At 38.4% G+C, this 14543-nt stretch overlaps 2 protein-coding genes across 2 annotated transcripts; both read left to right on the forward strand.

Moving 5' to 3' along the window:
* The first annotated feature begins 4951 nt into the window (after positions 1–4951).
* On the forward strand, positions 4952–7964 carry LOC106080509 (carbonic anhydrase 2-like). Its single transcript, XM_013241900.2, has 3 exons — positions 4952–5009; positions 5070–5161; positions 7278–7964. The coding sequence occupies exons 1-3, from the start codon at positions 4952–4954 to the stop codon at positions 7962–7964; spliced, it is 837 nt and encodes a 278-aa protein (XP_013097354.2).
* A 2319-nt stretch (positions 7965–10283) lies between these two features.
* Positions 10284–11454, forward strand: LOC106080522 (putative carbonic anhydrase 3). Its single transcript, XM_013241915.2, has 3 exons — positions 10284–10344; positions 10422–10513; positions 10627–11454. Exons 1-3 carry the CDS (start codon positions 10284–10286, stop codon positions 11344–11346), a joined length of 873 nt encoding a protein of 290 aa, XP_013097369.2. The 3' UTR covers positions 11347–11454.
* The last annotated feature ends 3089 nt before the right edge of the window (positions 11455–14543 follow it).

A 14543-nucleotide genomic window follows, 5' to 3' on the forward strand; every position in this document is an offset into this window, starting at 1 on the left:
TTTCATTTGAGCCCCATATTGCTATGGGCGTAAATTTGTCCCCTTTGGGGGATGTTTTTGATGAGAGGCGGCCCCCAAACACTTGATCCCATATTTGGATATCAGATTCGTATTATACTCGCAAATACCTTCCATTTGAGTCCCATATTGCCATGGTCGGTATATATGTCCGATTTAGGGGTGTTTTTGGGGCTTGGGGTGGTACCCCTAGCACTTGGTCCGACAGTTGGATATCAGATAAGTTTTCTTATCCTAAATACCTTTCATTTGAGTCCCATATTATCGTGATTGGACTAAATATACGTTTGGTAGGTTTTAGAGTGGGGCAGCCCCCCTAGGTACCCCATCCGAAATTTGGATACCAAATTTTTATTTTTTGGGTACTATATGAGAGCACACAAAAGTTCGCTTAAATCGCACCACCCATCTCCGAGATCTGCCGTTTCTGAAAATTAGGGTAAGGGGGAGGGTCCGCCCCCCCCCCCCCCTTTATAAATCAAAATCACTACGGGGTGATTATGCACCATCTGTGAAAATTTCAAGAAAATCGGTTCAGCCGTTTCTGAGTATATAAGGAACACACAAACTTACAAACCTACAAACAAACACAAACTGATTTTTATATATAAGAAGATATTATTTAACATTTTTTGTTTAATTCAATTGAAAACGCAATTCTTTCATTGCGGTGTTCTTTGTTTAAATTTATGACCAACCGCGTTATTTGCAGAATGACGTAGTTTAATATTTATGTAAACAAAACGTGACTGTGTCCTGCCACACCACAAAAGGCAATAAGTAATGCAGTGGTATGTTCCAAGTCTTGCGGCAATAATCTATGATTGATTTATGTTTAATTTGAATGTGGTTTTGAGAGGTGGGCTTCGGGTGTTTGGCAGATGTTAACATCAGTGCGGAGGGCATGCCAAATTATATTGATACTAGCTGACCCGGGCCCGCTCCCTTGCGCCTTCTTTTACTTTATATGGAACAAAAGTGTCCTTGGAATATTTATTTTCGACTATGAAAATAGTATATCACTTGACTAACAGTTTAACCATATAAGTGCCTTTATGTGAATCCCATATGATCTTTATTGGTCTACGAATTTAAGTTTGGATGTAAGGTGATATCTGATTTAGAGGTGTTTTCGGGGGAGAGGTGGTCCCCCAGATACTTGGCCCTGAAAAAATATCACCATCGTGCTCTTCTCTCAAATACCATTTCCCCCAAACACATGGCCCCAAAATAGGTAATAAAATTCGTTTTCTAATCTCAAATACCTTTCATTTGAGCCCCATATTGGCATGGTCGAAAAATTTTTACCCTTTGCGGGGTGTTTTGGGAAAGGGGTGATGCCCTAAAGACATGGTCCTACATTTGGATATCAAAATTCGTGTTCTACTCCCAAATACCTTTATTTGAGCCCCATATTGCGATGATCACTAAAAAATTGCTGTTTGTGGGGTAATTTGGGAAAGGAGTAGACCCCCAGAAAATTGGTCCCGAAAATGGGTATCAATTCTTGCTCTACCCCCCACTACTTTTCATTTAAGCTCCACATTGACATGGTCGCTAAATATGCCCGATTTAGGGGTGTTTTGGGGATTGGATTGGTCCCCCAAACACTAAGCCCGGAAAATATATCAGCAACATGCTCTATTCTCGTATATCTATATATGATTTATTTGAACACCATATTGCCATTGCCCTCAAAATTGGATATAAAAATCGTTTTATAATCTCATTTAACCTCCTTATTGCAAAAGTCAGCAAATATGTCCGGTTTGGGTTATTGGCCCTAAAAACTATGAATATTTAGTTCCACTCTCTTTAAGACCCAAATGGTCTTAGTGAGCAAATAGATCCTAATTGGGGGTTGTTATGAAGGTGGGACGCCCCCCCGACAGTTGGTCCCTAATTTTGATATCAAATATGTGGTCTACTCCCAAATACCTTTAATTTGAGCTCCATATTTCCAAAGTCGGCAAACATGACAGGCTTGGGCGGTGTTTTGGGGGATGATGGGGTGAGTTGGCCTTGAAAATATATATCGGATTCGTGTTCTACTCCAAAAACCCTCGTATTTGAGCCTCATACTGCAATAGTCAGCAAATACTTGCTACTTGGGTGCTGTTGTGGGGGTGGGGTGGCCCAATAGACACTTTTCCTGAATATTGATATCCAAGTCGTGCTTTACTCCCAAAGACCTTTCATTTGAGCCCCATATTGCTATGGTCGTAAATTTGTCCCCTATGGGGGATGTTTTTGGGGAGAGGCGGCCCCCAAACACTTGGTCCCATATTTGGATATCAGATTCGTATTCTACATTCAAATACCTTTAATTTAAGCCCCATATTCCCATGGTCAGTAAATAAGTCCTGTTTGGGGGGTGTTTTGGGAAAGGGGTGGACCTCCGGAAACGTGGTCCCACATTTGGATATCAGATTTGTATTCTACTCGCAAATACCTTTCATTTGAGTCCCATAATGCCATGGTCGGTAAATATGTCCAATTTAGGGGTGTTTAGGGGGTTGGGTGGTGTTGTGGTGGTGGAATGGTCCAATAGACACTTTTCCCAAACAGATTCGTGCTTTACTCCCAAAGACCTTTCATTTGAACCCCATGTGGCTATGGTCGTAGATATGTTTCCTTTGGGGGAGGTTTTTGGGGAGAGGCGGCCCCCAAACACTAATTCTCATATTTGGATATCACATTCTAATTCTACACTCAAATACCTTTTATTTAAGCCCCATATTCCCATGGTCAGTAAATAAGTCCTGTTTGTGGGGTGTTTTGGGAAAGGGGTGGACCCCCGGAAACGTGGTCCCACATTTGGATATTAGATTCGTATTCTACTCGCAAATACCTTTCATTTGAGTCCCATATTGCCATGGTCGGTAAATATGTCCGATTTAGGGGTGTTTTGGGGCTTAGGGTGGTCCCCCTACCATTTGCTCCGACAATTGGATATCACATAAGTTTTCTTATCCTAAATACCTTTCATTTGAGTCCCATATTGTCGTGATTGGTGTAAATATATGTTTGGTAGGTTTTAGGGTGGGGCAGCCCCCCCTAGGTACCCCATCCGAAATTTGGATACCAAATTTTTATTTTTAGGGTACTATATGAGAGCAAACAAAATTTCGCTTAAATTGCACCATCCATCTCCGAGATCTGGCGTTTCTGAAAATTAGGGTAAGGGGGAGGGTCCGCCCCCCCTTCAGATATCAAATAAAAATGTATCCTATTTCTGAGACCCTATAAAGTACATATATTCCTGATCGTCGTGACATTTTATGTCGATCTAGCCATGTCCGTCCGTCTGTCCGGCCGACCGTCCGTCCGTCTGTCTGTCGAAAGCACGCTAACTTTCGAAGGAGTTAAGCTAGCAGCTTGAAATTTTGCACAAATACTTCTTATTAGTTTAGATCGTTTGGGATTGTAAATGGGCCATATCGGTCCATGTTTTGATATAGCTGCCATATAAACCGATCTCGGGTCTTGACTTCTTGGGTCTCTAAAGGGCGCAATTCTGGTCCGATTTGAATGAAATTTTGCATCATTTCCAACAACTGCGCTAAGTATGGTTTTAATTTGGGCCATATCGGTTCATGTTTTGATATAGCTCCAATATAAACAGATCTTGGGTCTTGACTTCTTGACTTCTTGAGCCGCTAGAGGGCGCAATTCCAATCCGATTGGAATGAATTTTGCGCGACGTGTTTTGTTATGATTTTCAACAACTGTGCTAAGTAAGGTTCAAATCGGTTCATAACCTGATATAGCTGCCATATAAACCGATCTTGAATCTTGCCTTCTTGAGCCTCTAGAGGGCGCAATTCGTATCCGATTTAAATGAATTTTTGCACAAAGTATTTTGTTATGATAACCAACAACTGTGGCAAGTATGATTCAAATCGGTTCATAACCTGCTATATGTGCCATATAAACCGATCTGGGATCTTGACTTCTTGAGCCTCTAGAGGTCGCAATTATTATCCGATTTGCCTGAAATTTTGTACGACGGACCCTCTCATGACCATCAACATGCATGTTTATTATGGTCTGAATCGGTCTATAGCCTGATACAGCTCCCATATAAATCGATCTCTCTATTTTACTTCTTGAGCCCCCAAAGGGCGCAATTCTTATTGGAATTGGTTGACATTTTACACAGGTCTCCAACAAATACTTTAATTGTGGTCCAAACCGGACCATATCTTGATAGCGGACTTTTTCGCCTAAGAAGAGATGCCGGGAAAAGAACTCGCAAATGCGATCCAAGGTGGAGGGTATATAAGATTCGGCCCGGCCGAACTTAGCATCCTTTACTTTTTTTTCTATTTTGTCTGGAGACGGAGGTAATTTTTTCGACACCGACTTTAGGGAAAATTGCTCGACTCTGACTCCAAGATTTCGACACAGCAGGCATGATTACTTAAAGTAGGACTAGTTTTATACCCCATCCTCTGGTGGAGGGTTTAGCAAGTTTTCTGTGCATTGTCTCAGCACAATTTCTTAATTTTTATGAATGGTGCATTTTACAACGCACCCTTAGTATCTTTTAACTATCCTTGGGTTTGTTGCTATGTCCAAATATATATCCCACGGTTAAATATTCCAGTTTCTATTATAAGGGATTAGAAAAAATCTTATTGATAGGGCAGATTTCAAGTTGTCAAGTGGCCCCAGTAAGACAATTTAAGAATCTGCTACACCAATCAAGTGGTGGTGCTTATTTCTTGAATTGCAACCTCTTGTGTTAGACTTTGTATAGGAATTACACTGTTATCAAATCAATGCATTCATAAAAACAGAAATTTTAACAAAGAATCGATATAAATTGAATGGAAAGTTTTTAATGTTAAACAAAGAGTTGCTGGTTGTTAGGAGAAAAACAAAGACTTTCACTGGAGTTGTTTTCTGTGGCAGAAAGAAAGTTTATAACATGATTCAATTGATAACAGTGTCCTTATTGTTAATGGTTGTCAGCTCCGAAGTTAATGGTAATTGCAAACAGCTTCATTCGCCATGAAATTTGTAATTGTCTTTATTTTCAATGTAAGGTTGGACCTATGACTCCCAGGATGAATGGCATGAACAATATCCAGCTTGTGGTCTCGAGAGGCAATCACCTATTGAAATAAACTCAAATGAGGTATGAGCAAAAAGAAATGTATTAAAATTACAAAGTTTAAAATCAAAATGAAATCAAGTTAATGGTGTAAAATTCAGCCGGGGCGAATTTTAAACACCTTCCACCAAGAATGGTGCATGATATTGTTCAGATTCATTGCATTAAATGTATGTCGAAAAGCCTAAAATAAGTCACTGTGTCGAATTTCAGTGAAATCTGATTATATATGCGCCTTTTATGGGGCCAAGACCTTAAATCGAGATATCGGTCTATATGGCAGCTATATCCAAATCTGGACCGATTTGGGCCAAGTTGGGCCAAAATTTTTGAAGAGCCTAACACAACTCACTGTCCCAAATTTCGGCGAAATCGGACAATAAATGCGCCTTTTATGGCCTAAAAACCTAAAATCGGGAGATCGGTCCATATGGCAGCTATATCCAAATCTGGACCGATCTAGGCCAAATTGAAAAAAATATGCCGAAGGGCTTAAGACAACTCACTGTCCCAAATTTCAGCAAAATTTGATAATAAATGTGGCTTTTATGAGCCTAAGACCTTAAATCGGAGGATCGGTCCATATGACAGCTATATCAAAATCTTGACCGATCTAAGCCAAATTGAAGAAGAATGTCGAAGGGCCCAACACAACTCACTGTCCCAAATTTCAGCAAAATCGGATTATAAACGTGGCTTTTATGAGCCTAAGACCCTTAATCGGAGGATCGGTCTAAATGGCAGCTATATCCAAATCTGAACCGATCTAGGTCAAATTGCAGAAAAATGTCGATGGGCCCAACAAAAATCAATGTCTCAAATTTCAGCAAAATCGGATAATAAATGTGGCTTCTAGTGGCCTAAGACCCTAGATCGGCGGATCGGTCTATATGGCAGCTATATCCAAATCTGGACCGATAACAGCCAAATTGTAAAAGGATGTCGAAAGGCCTCACACAACTCACTTTCCCAAATTTCAGCAAAATAGGATAATAAATGTGGCTTTTATGGGCTCAAAACCTTAAATCGGCGGATCGGTCTATATGGCAGCTATATCCAAATCTGGACCGATCTAAGCCAAATCAAAGAAGGATGTCGAAGCGCCCAACACAACTCACTGTCGCAAAATACAGCAAAATATGATAATAAATGTGGTTTTTATGGCCCAAAAACCCTAAATGAACGGATCGGTCTATATGGCACCTATATCCAAATCTGGACCGATCTGGTCCAAATTGAAGAAAGATGTCGAAGGGCCTAGCACAACTCACTGTCGCAAATTTCAGCGAAATCGGATAATAAATTTGGCTTTGATGGGCCCAAGACCATAAATAGGAGGATCGTTCTATATGGCAGCATTATCCAAATCTGGACCAATCTGGGTCAAATTGACGAAGGATGTCGAAGGGCCTAAGACAACTCACTGTCCGGAATTTCATCAAAATCAGATAATAAATGTGGCTTTTATGGACCAAAGACCCTTATTCGGAGATCGGTCTATATGGCAGCTATATCCAAATCTGAACCGATCTGGTCCAAATTGAAGAAAGATGTCGAAGGGCCTAGCACAACTCACTGTCGCAAATTTCAGCGAAATCGGATAATAAATTTGGCTTTGATGGGCCCAAGACCATAAATAGGAGGATCGTTCTATATGGCAGCATTATCCAAATCTGGACCAATCTGGGCCAAATTGACGAAGGATGTCGAAGGGCTTAGCACTACTCACAGTCCCAAATTTCAGCAAAATCGGATAATAAATGTGGCTTTTGTGAACCTAAGACCCTAAATCGGCGGATCGGTCTATATGGGGGCTATATCAAGATATCGTCCGATATAGCCCATCTTCGAACTTAACCTGCTTATGGACACAGAGATTCTTTCTGTGCAAAGTTTCAGCTCAATATCTCTGTTTTTAAAGACTGTAGCGTGCTATTAACAGACAGACGGACGGACGGACATGGCTAGATGGTCTTAGATTTCTACGCTGATCAATAATATATATGTCGTGTATGCCCTTTAACTAAATTTATTTTGCATAAATTTTTAGCAGAAGTTAATGGGTTCCCAAGATTCGTCCGGGCCGAACTTAGCTCACTATTACTTGTTAACAACTCTTCCCCTTTCTATACAATTCCAGGTTATTAGCCAACATTATCCTGTCATCAAATATGTCAACTATAAAAGGTTATATAGTGTCAAGCTCATCAATAATGGTCACACCGCTCAAATAATGTTTCCAGTTAATGGCATTATACCAAAAATCTCTGGTGGGCCCTTGCCAAAAGGTCAGACATATGAATTTTCCAGCTTACACTTTCATTGGGGAGCCAATGACACTGTGGGAGCAGAACATGTTCATGATAAACATCGTTATTCCGTCGAGGTGCATGGTGTTCATTTCAACTCCAAGTATCTGAATTTGGATGTGGCTCTTCAGCATGAGGATGGCGTAGCTGTACTAACCACTTTTTATGAAACTTTGCCGGGTGAGAAATTTTCAGGTTTGGAGGGTGTAAGCGAGGCTTTGCAGAACATAACCCTGGCAGGAACTTCCACCAAAATACCCAATTTCCAGTTATCCGCTTTGTATGGAGGCATAGACAGCTATACCAAGCGTGTTTTTTATACTTATCATGGCTCCTTGACTACACCACCCTGTGCTGAGGCAGCGACTTGGATTATTTTTCCCAAACATCATTCCGTGCAACGTGATCAAGTGGAACCCTTTCGCAGACTATTGGATGAACAGGGTGAATACATTGTGAATAATTTTCGCCACCTACAAGGTATTAATGGAAGAAAGGTTTATTACAGTAAATCCTAATAAATTTTTAAAGAAATAAAAATCTTGAAATTTATATAAAGAAAATATAAATCGTTCTGTTATGACTCTCAACAACTGTGTCAAGTACGGTCCGAATCTCTCTCTCTCTCTAACCAGATATAGCTCCTATATAAACCGATCTGCCGCCTTGACTTCTTGAGCCTTTACAATCCGTAATTTTTGTCCGATTTGGCCGAAATTTTGCTTGTAGTGTTCTGCTATGACTGTCAAAATCTGTGGCAAGTACGGTCAAAATCGGTCTATAATCTGATATAGCCTCATACAAAACCGATCTCCCGATGTGACTTCTTGAGCCCTGATTTGGCTGAAATTTTGCATAACTTCCAACTACTCTGCCAAGGACGGTCCAAATCGGTCTATAACCTGATATAGCCTCATACAAAACCGATCTCCCGATGTGACTTCTTGGGTCCTTACACGCTGCAATTGTTGTCCGATTTAGCTGAGGACGGGGACGTCCTCTACCAAGGACGGTCCAAATCGGTCCATTACCTGATATAGCCCCCATATATACCGATCTCTCGATTTGACATCTTGCGCCCCTGAAAGCCTCAATTTTCATCCGATTTGGCTGAAATTTTGCGCAAAGTGTTCTGTTATCTTTAATCTTATATAACTCCCATATAAACCGATCGCCCGATTTGGTTTCTTGAGACCTATAAACGTCGATTTTTGTCCGATTTGGCAGAAATTTTATGTTATGCGTTTCAACAATTGTGCTATGGACAATTCAAATCGGTCTTTAACCAGATATTGCTCCCATATTTTAGCATAAATCATGGTGGTGGGTTCCCATGAATTGACCCTTGTACTTATTTTTCTCTTTGCGGGTCAGGATGGGAAAATGCTTTACGCATGTGACGAGTACGTCTCTAGTCTTATGCCGGACTCCGTTATCAATGGTTAAAAACTCACTCTGTGTTACCCAAAAACTCATCCTGTGCCATCCTGGGGGATTAATTCCACCTCGGAACCTCTTTTTCATTACTTCGTGGTGGACCCCATATCTGGTGATTATTCATATCATCTTCATTTTGTCTGCGTCCAGACCTCCGCATTCATACCCTACGCCGCTAAGTTCACATCTAACGCGCCCACCTGGCCCGATTCTCATTCGTCCAATTTTGTTGCCATCTCTCGATAGTTTCATCCCGTATGACTCGTAGATGATCCGTTTGAATCTCACCCTGCCTTTCTGGGTATTGCACTTCGCGGTGTAGAGCCTGGCTCGCACGATGGCCTGTAGGTCTATCGGAACCATTCCGGCTATTAAAAGAGCTGAGAGCTCCCCACTGTCTGGTAGGATGATATGAACCTAAGAGCCGCCGTCTTCTATACCGAGAACAAAGATTTCGCTCGGCATGCTGTTTACAGCGTCTGGTCCCACATTTCACTCCCAAGTACGGTCCAAACCGGTCTATAACCTGATGTAGATCCCATATAAACTGATCTCCCGATTTACTTTCTTGAGCCCCTGGAAGCAACAAATTTTGTCCGATTTTTCTGATATTTTGCACACAGTGTTCTGTTATGACTTCCAACAACTTTATGTATCTCACGAACTAAGCATCCTAGACGGAACTAAGCGTACGTGACTCCATCGAAAAATTCAAAATTTCATCGAAATTTCACTAGGAAAACTTTAAATTGGCGGTAGCTCCGAAACTAAGCGTCCTAGAGGGAAAATGACCTTACCTCGAGACTCCATCGAAAAATTCAAAATTTCATCGAAATTCCATCAAAAATCGAAATTTCACTATGAAAATTTTAAATATGCTGTATCTCCGAAACTAAGCATCCTAGAGGGAAATGTGCTTTAATTCGTGACTGCTTATAAAAATTTAAAATTTCATGGATTTTTGGAATTTAGAATTTTCTGTTGCTCCTAAACTATGCTCTCATTACAGAAATAGGCCTTAAATCGTATGTCTTTGATTGATCGTTGACCTAAAATGGGGCCTTTGGCCTTAATGGCAATTACCTTCAAAAATGGTCTAATTGTCAGCTATTCGTATAAATCTACCACTCCCACATAACTTAGGGTTGAACTAATTCCTCCACTCCACGCCTCCGATTATCATTTTAAACAATGAAGTTTGTAATTAGTTTGAACGATAGAGGCGGAGACAAAGTACTTAACACCAAATTAGTGACAGTTTTGGTAGTTAAAAATATCGTTAGAATTTTTTAAATGCGACGCACAACCATTTTGGTATAAATTCTTGATATATCGCCAAATTGCTAACACAAATTTTTTCTAGGTCTTCAAACACTCTGCTGAAAGTTAATTCAAAAAAAATGGCCTTTAAGGGTTTAAAATTTTTAATCCTGCTCTATGCAGTTTTTGACTTAGCCAATGGTAATGTAAAATAAAAAAAAATCCTTCAAAAATGATTGCTGGCTACTAAAAAGCCAACAAATTCTAAATTTTTTTAGCATGGACCTACAGTGAACAGGATCAATGGTCTGCAGAATATCCTACCTGTGGCTCCAATCAACAATCACCAATTGCCATTAATTCGATGGAGGTAAGTATTCTTTCCACGTAGGAAGGCGGTGTACGTTAGGGTGGCTCGATTTTGCCCAAGAATTTTTATTTGATCTCTTTTTGCCTTTTAATCCATTTGTTATTCCTATGTAGGCAGGTGCCAAAACTCATCCACCCATCAAATATGACAACTATAAGCAGCCCTTCAATGTAATCATAACCAACAATGGTCATTCCGCTGAGATAAAGATGCCTGAGGATGCTGTCAAACCTCGAATTTCTGGGGGACCATTACCCGCAGATGAGACCTATCAATTTGAAAATCTACACTTTCATTGGGGAGCCAATAATAGCTTGGGCTCGGAACATGTCCTAAATAATCGTCGCTATCCTATGGAAGTGCATGCTGTTCACTACAACACAAAATACGCCAATTTAGAGGAGGCCATTCAACACTCCGATGGTGTGACTGTTGTCACCGCCTTCTATCAGATAAATTCCTTCCAGCGTTTGGCTGCCTTGCAGAATGTAAGCTACGCATTGTCAGCCATAATTGAATACGAAACGACAACGAAAATTGCCAACTTCAAATTGTCCGGCATGTATGGGGGCATTGATACTACCAGTAAACGGGTCTACTACACCTATGCTGGTTCGTTGACAACTCCACCTTGCTCGGAGGCGGTTACCTGGATTATATTCCCCAATCCAGTGTCTGTCACCTCGAATCAATTGAAGCCTTTCCGCAAGTTAAGGGATGAACATGGAGGAATTTTGGTCAATAATTTCCGCCAGCTGCATAATCTTAATGGCCGAAAGATTTATTTAAATCGTCCTGGACAAAAAGAACCTCGCATCGATGAAGACATATGAAGTGACGGTGAGAGGATAAACTGATCTCAACGATTAAGTGACTTATATATTTTATTGTCAATAGATAAATACTTTTGAATAAACACATTAGCAAAGTTGAAAAACTAAGAGGGCAGGGAAAATTAGTAACAAGTAAAAAAGTGCTAAGTTCGACCAGGTCGAATTTTATATGCACTTCACCATGTAACGCATTTGTCAAGTTCAATATATATGGGCAACACTAAGTAATCGACCGATATGAACCGTACTTATCATGGCTGTAAGAAGTCACTGAGAAACAGCACATACAAAGTTGCAGGCAAACCGAGTAATAATTCCGCCGTACAGAGTCTCAGAAAGTCATATTGGGATATCGGCTTATACGACAGCTATATTAGGATATCAGCCGATTTAGACCATACTTGACACAGTTTTTGGAAGTCAAACTAAGCGACATATGCAAAATTTCAACCCAATTTTATAAGAATTGCTTCCCCTAGAAGGCCGAGAAGTTCAATCGGGATTCCGGTTTATATGGCAGGTTATCAGCCTACCATACTTGGCACATTTGCTAAAAGTCATACCAAAACGATATGTGTAAAATTTCATCCAAATCAGATAAGAGTAGAGTAGTAGTAGTAGAGTAGAGAGAGTAGTAGTAGTAGTAATAGTAGTAGTAGTATTAGTAGTAGTAGTAGTAGTAGTAGTAGTAGTAGTAGTAGTAGTAGTAGTAGTAGTAGTAGTAGTAGTAGTAGTAGTAGTAGTAATTGTAGTAGTAATTGTAGTAGAAGTAGTAGTAGTAGTAGTAGTAGTAGTAGTAGTAGTAGTAGTAGTAATTGTGGTAACAATAGTGGTAGTAGTAGTAGTAGTAGAAATAGTAGTAGTAGTAGTAGTAATTGTAGTAGTAGTAATTATAGTAGTAGTAGTAGTAGTAATACTTGTAGTAGTAGTAGTAATACTAGTAGTAGTAGTAGTATTACAAGATGAAGTGGTTAAAAGATTATGTATTTAAAAGATGAAGTGGTTAGAAGATGAAGTTGTAAAAGATGAAGTAGTTAAAAGATGAAGTTGTTAAAAGATGAAGTAGTTAAAAGATGAAGTACTTAAAATATGAAGTAGTTAAAAGATGAAGTAGTTAAAAGATGAAGTAGTTAAAAGATGAAGAAGTTAAAAGATGAAGTATTTAAAAGGTGAAGTAGTTTAAAGGTGCAGAAGTTAAAAGATGGAGAAGTTAAAAGATGAAGTAGTTAAAAGATTAAGAAGTTAAAAGATTAAGAAGTTAAAAGATTAAGAAGTTAAAAGAAGAAGTAATTAAGAGATGAATAAGATAATAGATGAAATAGTTAAAAGATAAAGTAGTTAAAAGTTGAAGTAGTTAAAAGATGAGGCAGATAAAAGATGAAGAATTTAAAATATGAAAAAGTTAAGAGATAAAGTAGTTTAAAGATGAATTAATTAAATGATAAAGAAATTAAAAGATGAAGTAGTTAAAAGATGAAGTAGTTAATAGATGAAGTAGTTAAAAGATGAAGTAGTTAAAAGATGAAGTAGTGAAATGATGAAGTAGTTGAAAGATGACGTAGTTTAAAGATTAAATAGTTAAAAGATGAAGTAGTTAAAAGAAGAAGCAGACCCATTATCGTTATATCGGTCCAACCTGGTCGATATTTAACTTAGATGCCAAGATGCTTACACAACATATTGATTCAAATTTCAGCGAAATCGGATAATAAATGCAATCTTCATGCGTTCCAAACCCTTAACCGGCAGATTGGAATGTATGATAAAGATAAAGAAGTTAAAAAATGAAGTAGTTAAAAGATGAAGTAGTTAAAAGATGAAGAAGTTAAAAGATGAAGAAGTTAAAAGATGAAATTGTTAAAAGATGAAGTAGTTAAAAGATGAATTAGTTAAAGATAGTTAAAGATGAATTAGTTAAAGATAGTTAAAGATGAATTAGTTAAAAGATGAAGTAGTTGAAACATGAAGTAGTTAAAACATGATGTAGTTAAAAATTGAAGTAGTTATAAGATGAAGAACTTAAAAGATGAAGTAGTTAAACGATGAAGTAGTTTAAAGATTAAGTAGTTAAAAGATGAAGTAGTTAAAAGATGAAGTTGTTAAAAGATGAAGTTGTTAAAAGATGATGTAGTTGAAAGATGAAGTAGTTAAAAGATGAAGTAGTTGAATGAAGAAGTTGTTAAAGGATGAAGTATTTAAAAGATGAAGAAGTTAAAAGATGAAGTAATTAAAAGATGAAATAGTTAAAAGATGAAGTAGTTAATAGATGGAGAAGTTACAAGATGAAGAAGTTGAAAGATGAAGAAGTTATAAGATGAATAAGTTAAAAGATAAAGTGGTTAAAAGATGATTAGTTGAAAGATGAAGTAGTTAAAGGATAAAGTACAGCGGTCAAAAAAAGTATTCATCATTCAATGTTTTTTTTTTAATAAGTCTACAAAAGACAATTGGAATAAAAACATATTAAACTAATGATGCAGTAGTGCTTGTGTGATATATATGTACACAATTTCATTGTTTTTAAAGAAAAAAATAGTATTTATTGGAACAAAAAGGGCCATTTTACAGCTGAACACAAAAAATTAAACAAAAAAAGTATTCATCATTGCAAAAAAACAAAAAAATAAATAACATAATTTAAAAAAATTAATACTTTGTTATTCGACCACCGCGTCTTATAACTTCTTTTAAACGGTTTGACATCGATTGGACTAATTTAGCGGTTATATTTTGGTCTATATTAGTCCATTCCTCCATTATCACCTGTTGCATTTGACTCTTGCTCGAAAAATTGGGCGTTCTCAATTTGCGTTCGAGATGTTCCCAAAGATGTTCAATTGGGTTCAAGTCGGGACTTTGAGGAGGAGTTTTAATGACTTTGGGGCAGTTATACAGCATCCACATCTTGGTATTTAAAGCAGAATGTTTGGGGTCATTATCTTGATAATATTGAAAGTTATTACCAAGCCCAAGTTTTACAGCACTATCTTTTAAATTCCTCTTTAAAATGTCAATGTAATACTTATGATCCATTACTCCATTAATAATTTCAAGATTTCCCGCTCCTGAAGCCGCCATACACCCCCAAACCATTAAACCACCTCCACCATGTTTTACAGTAGCAACTGTGTTTCGTTCTTCAAGCTCTGTATTTGGGTTTCTGTACACTATGACCTTTCCATCGCACCCAAAAAGAT

This window comes from Stomoxys calcitrans, chromosome 2 (genome assembly GCF_963082655.1).
Source record: "Stomoxys calcitrans chromosome 2, idStoCalc2.1, whole genome shotgun sequence".
NCBI classification, from domain to species: Eukaryota; Metazoa; Arthropoda; class Insecta; order Diptera; family Muscidae; genus Stomoxys; species Stomoxys calcitrans.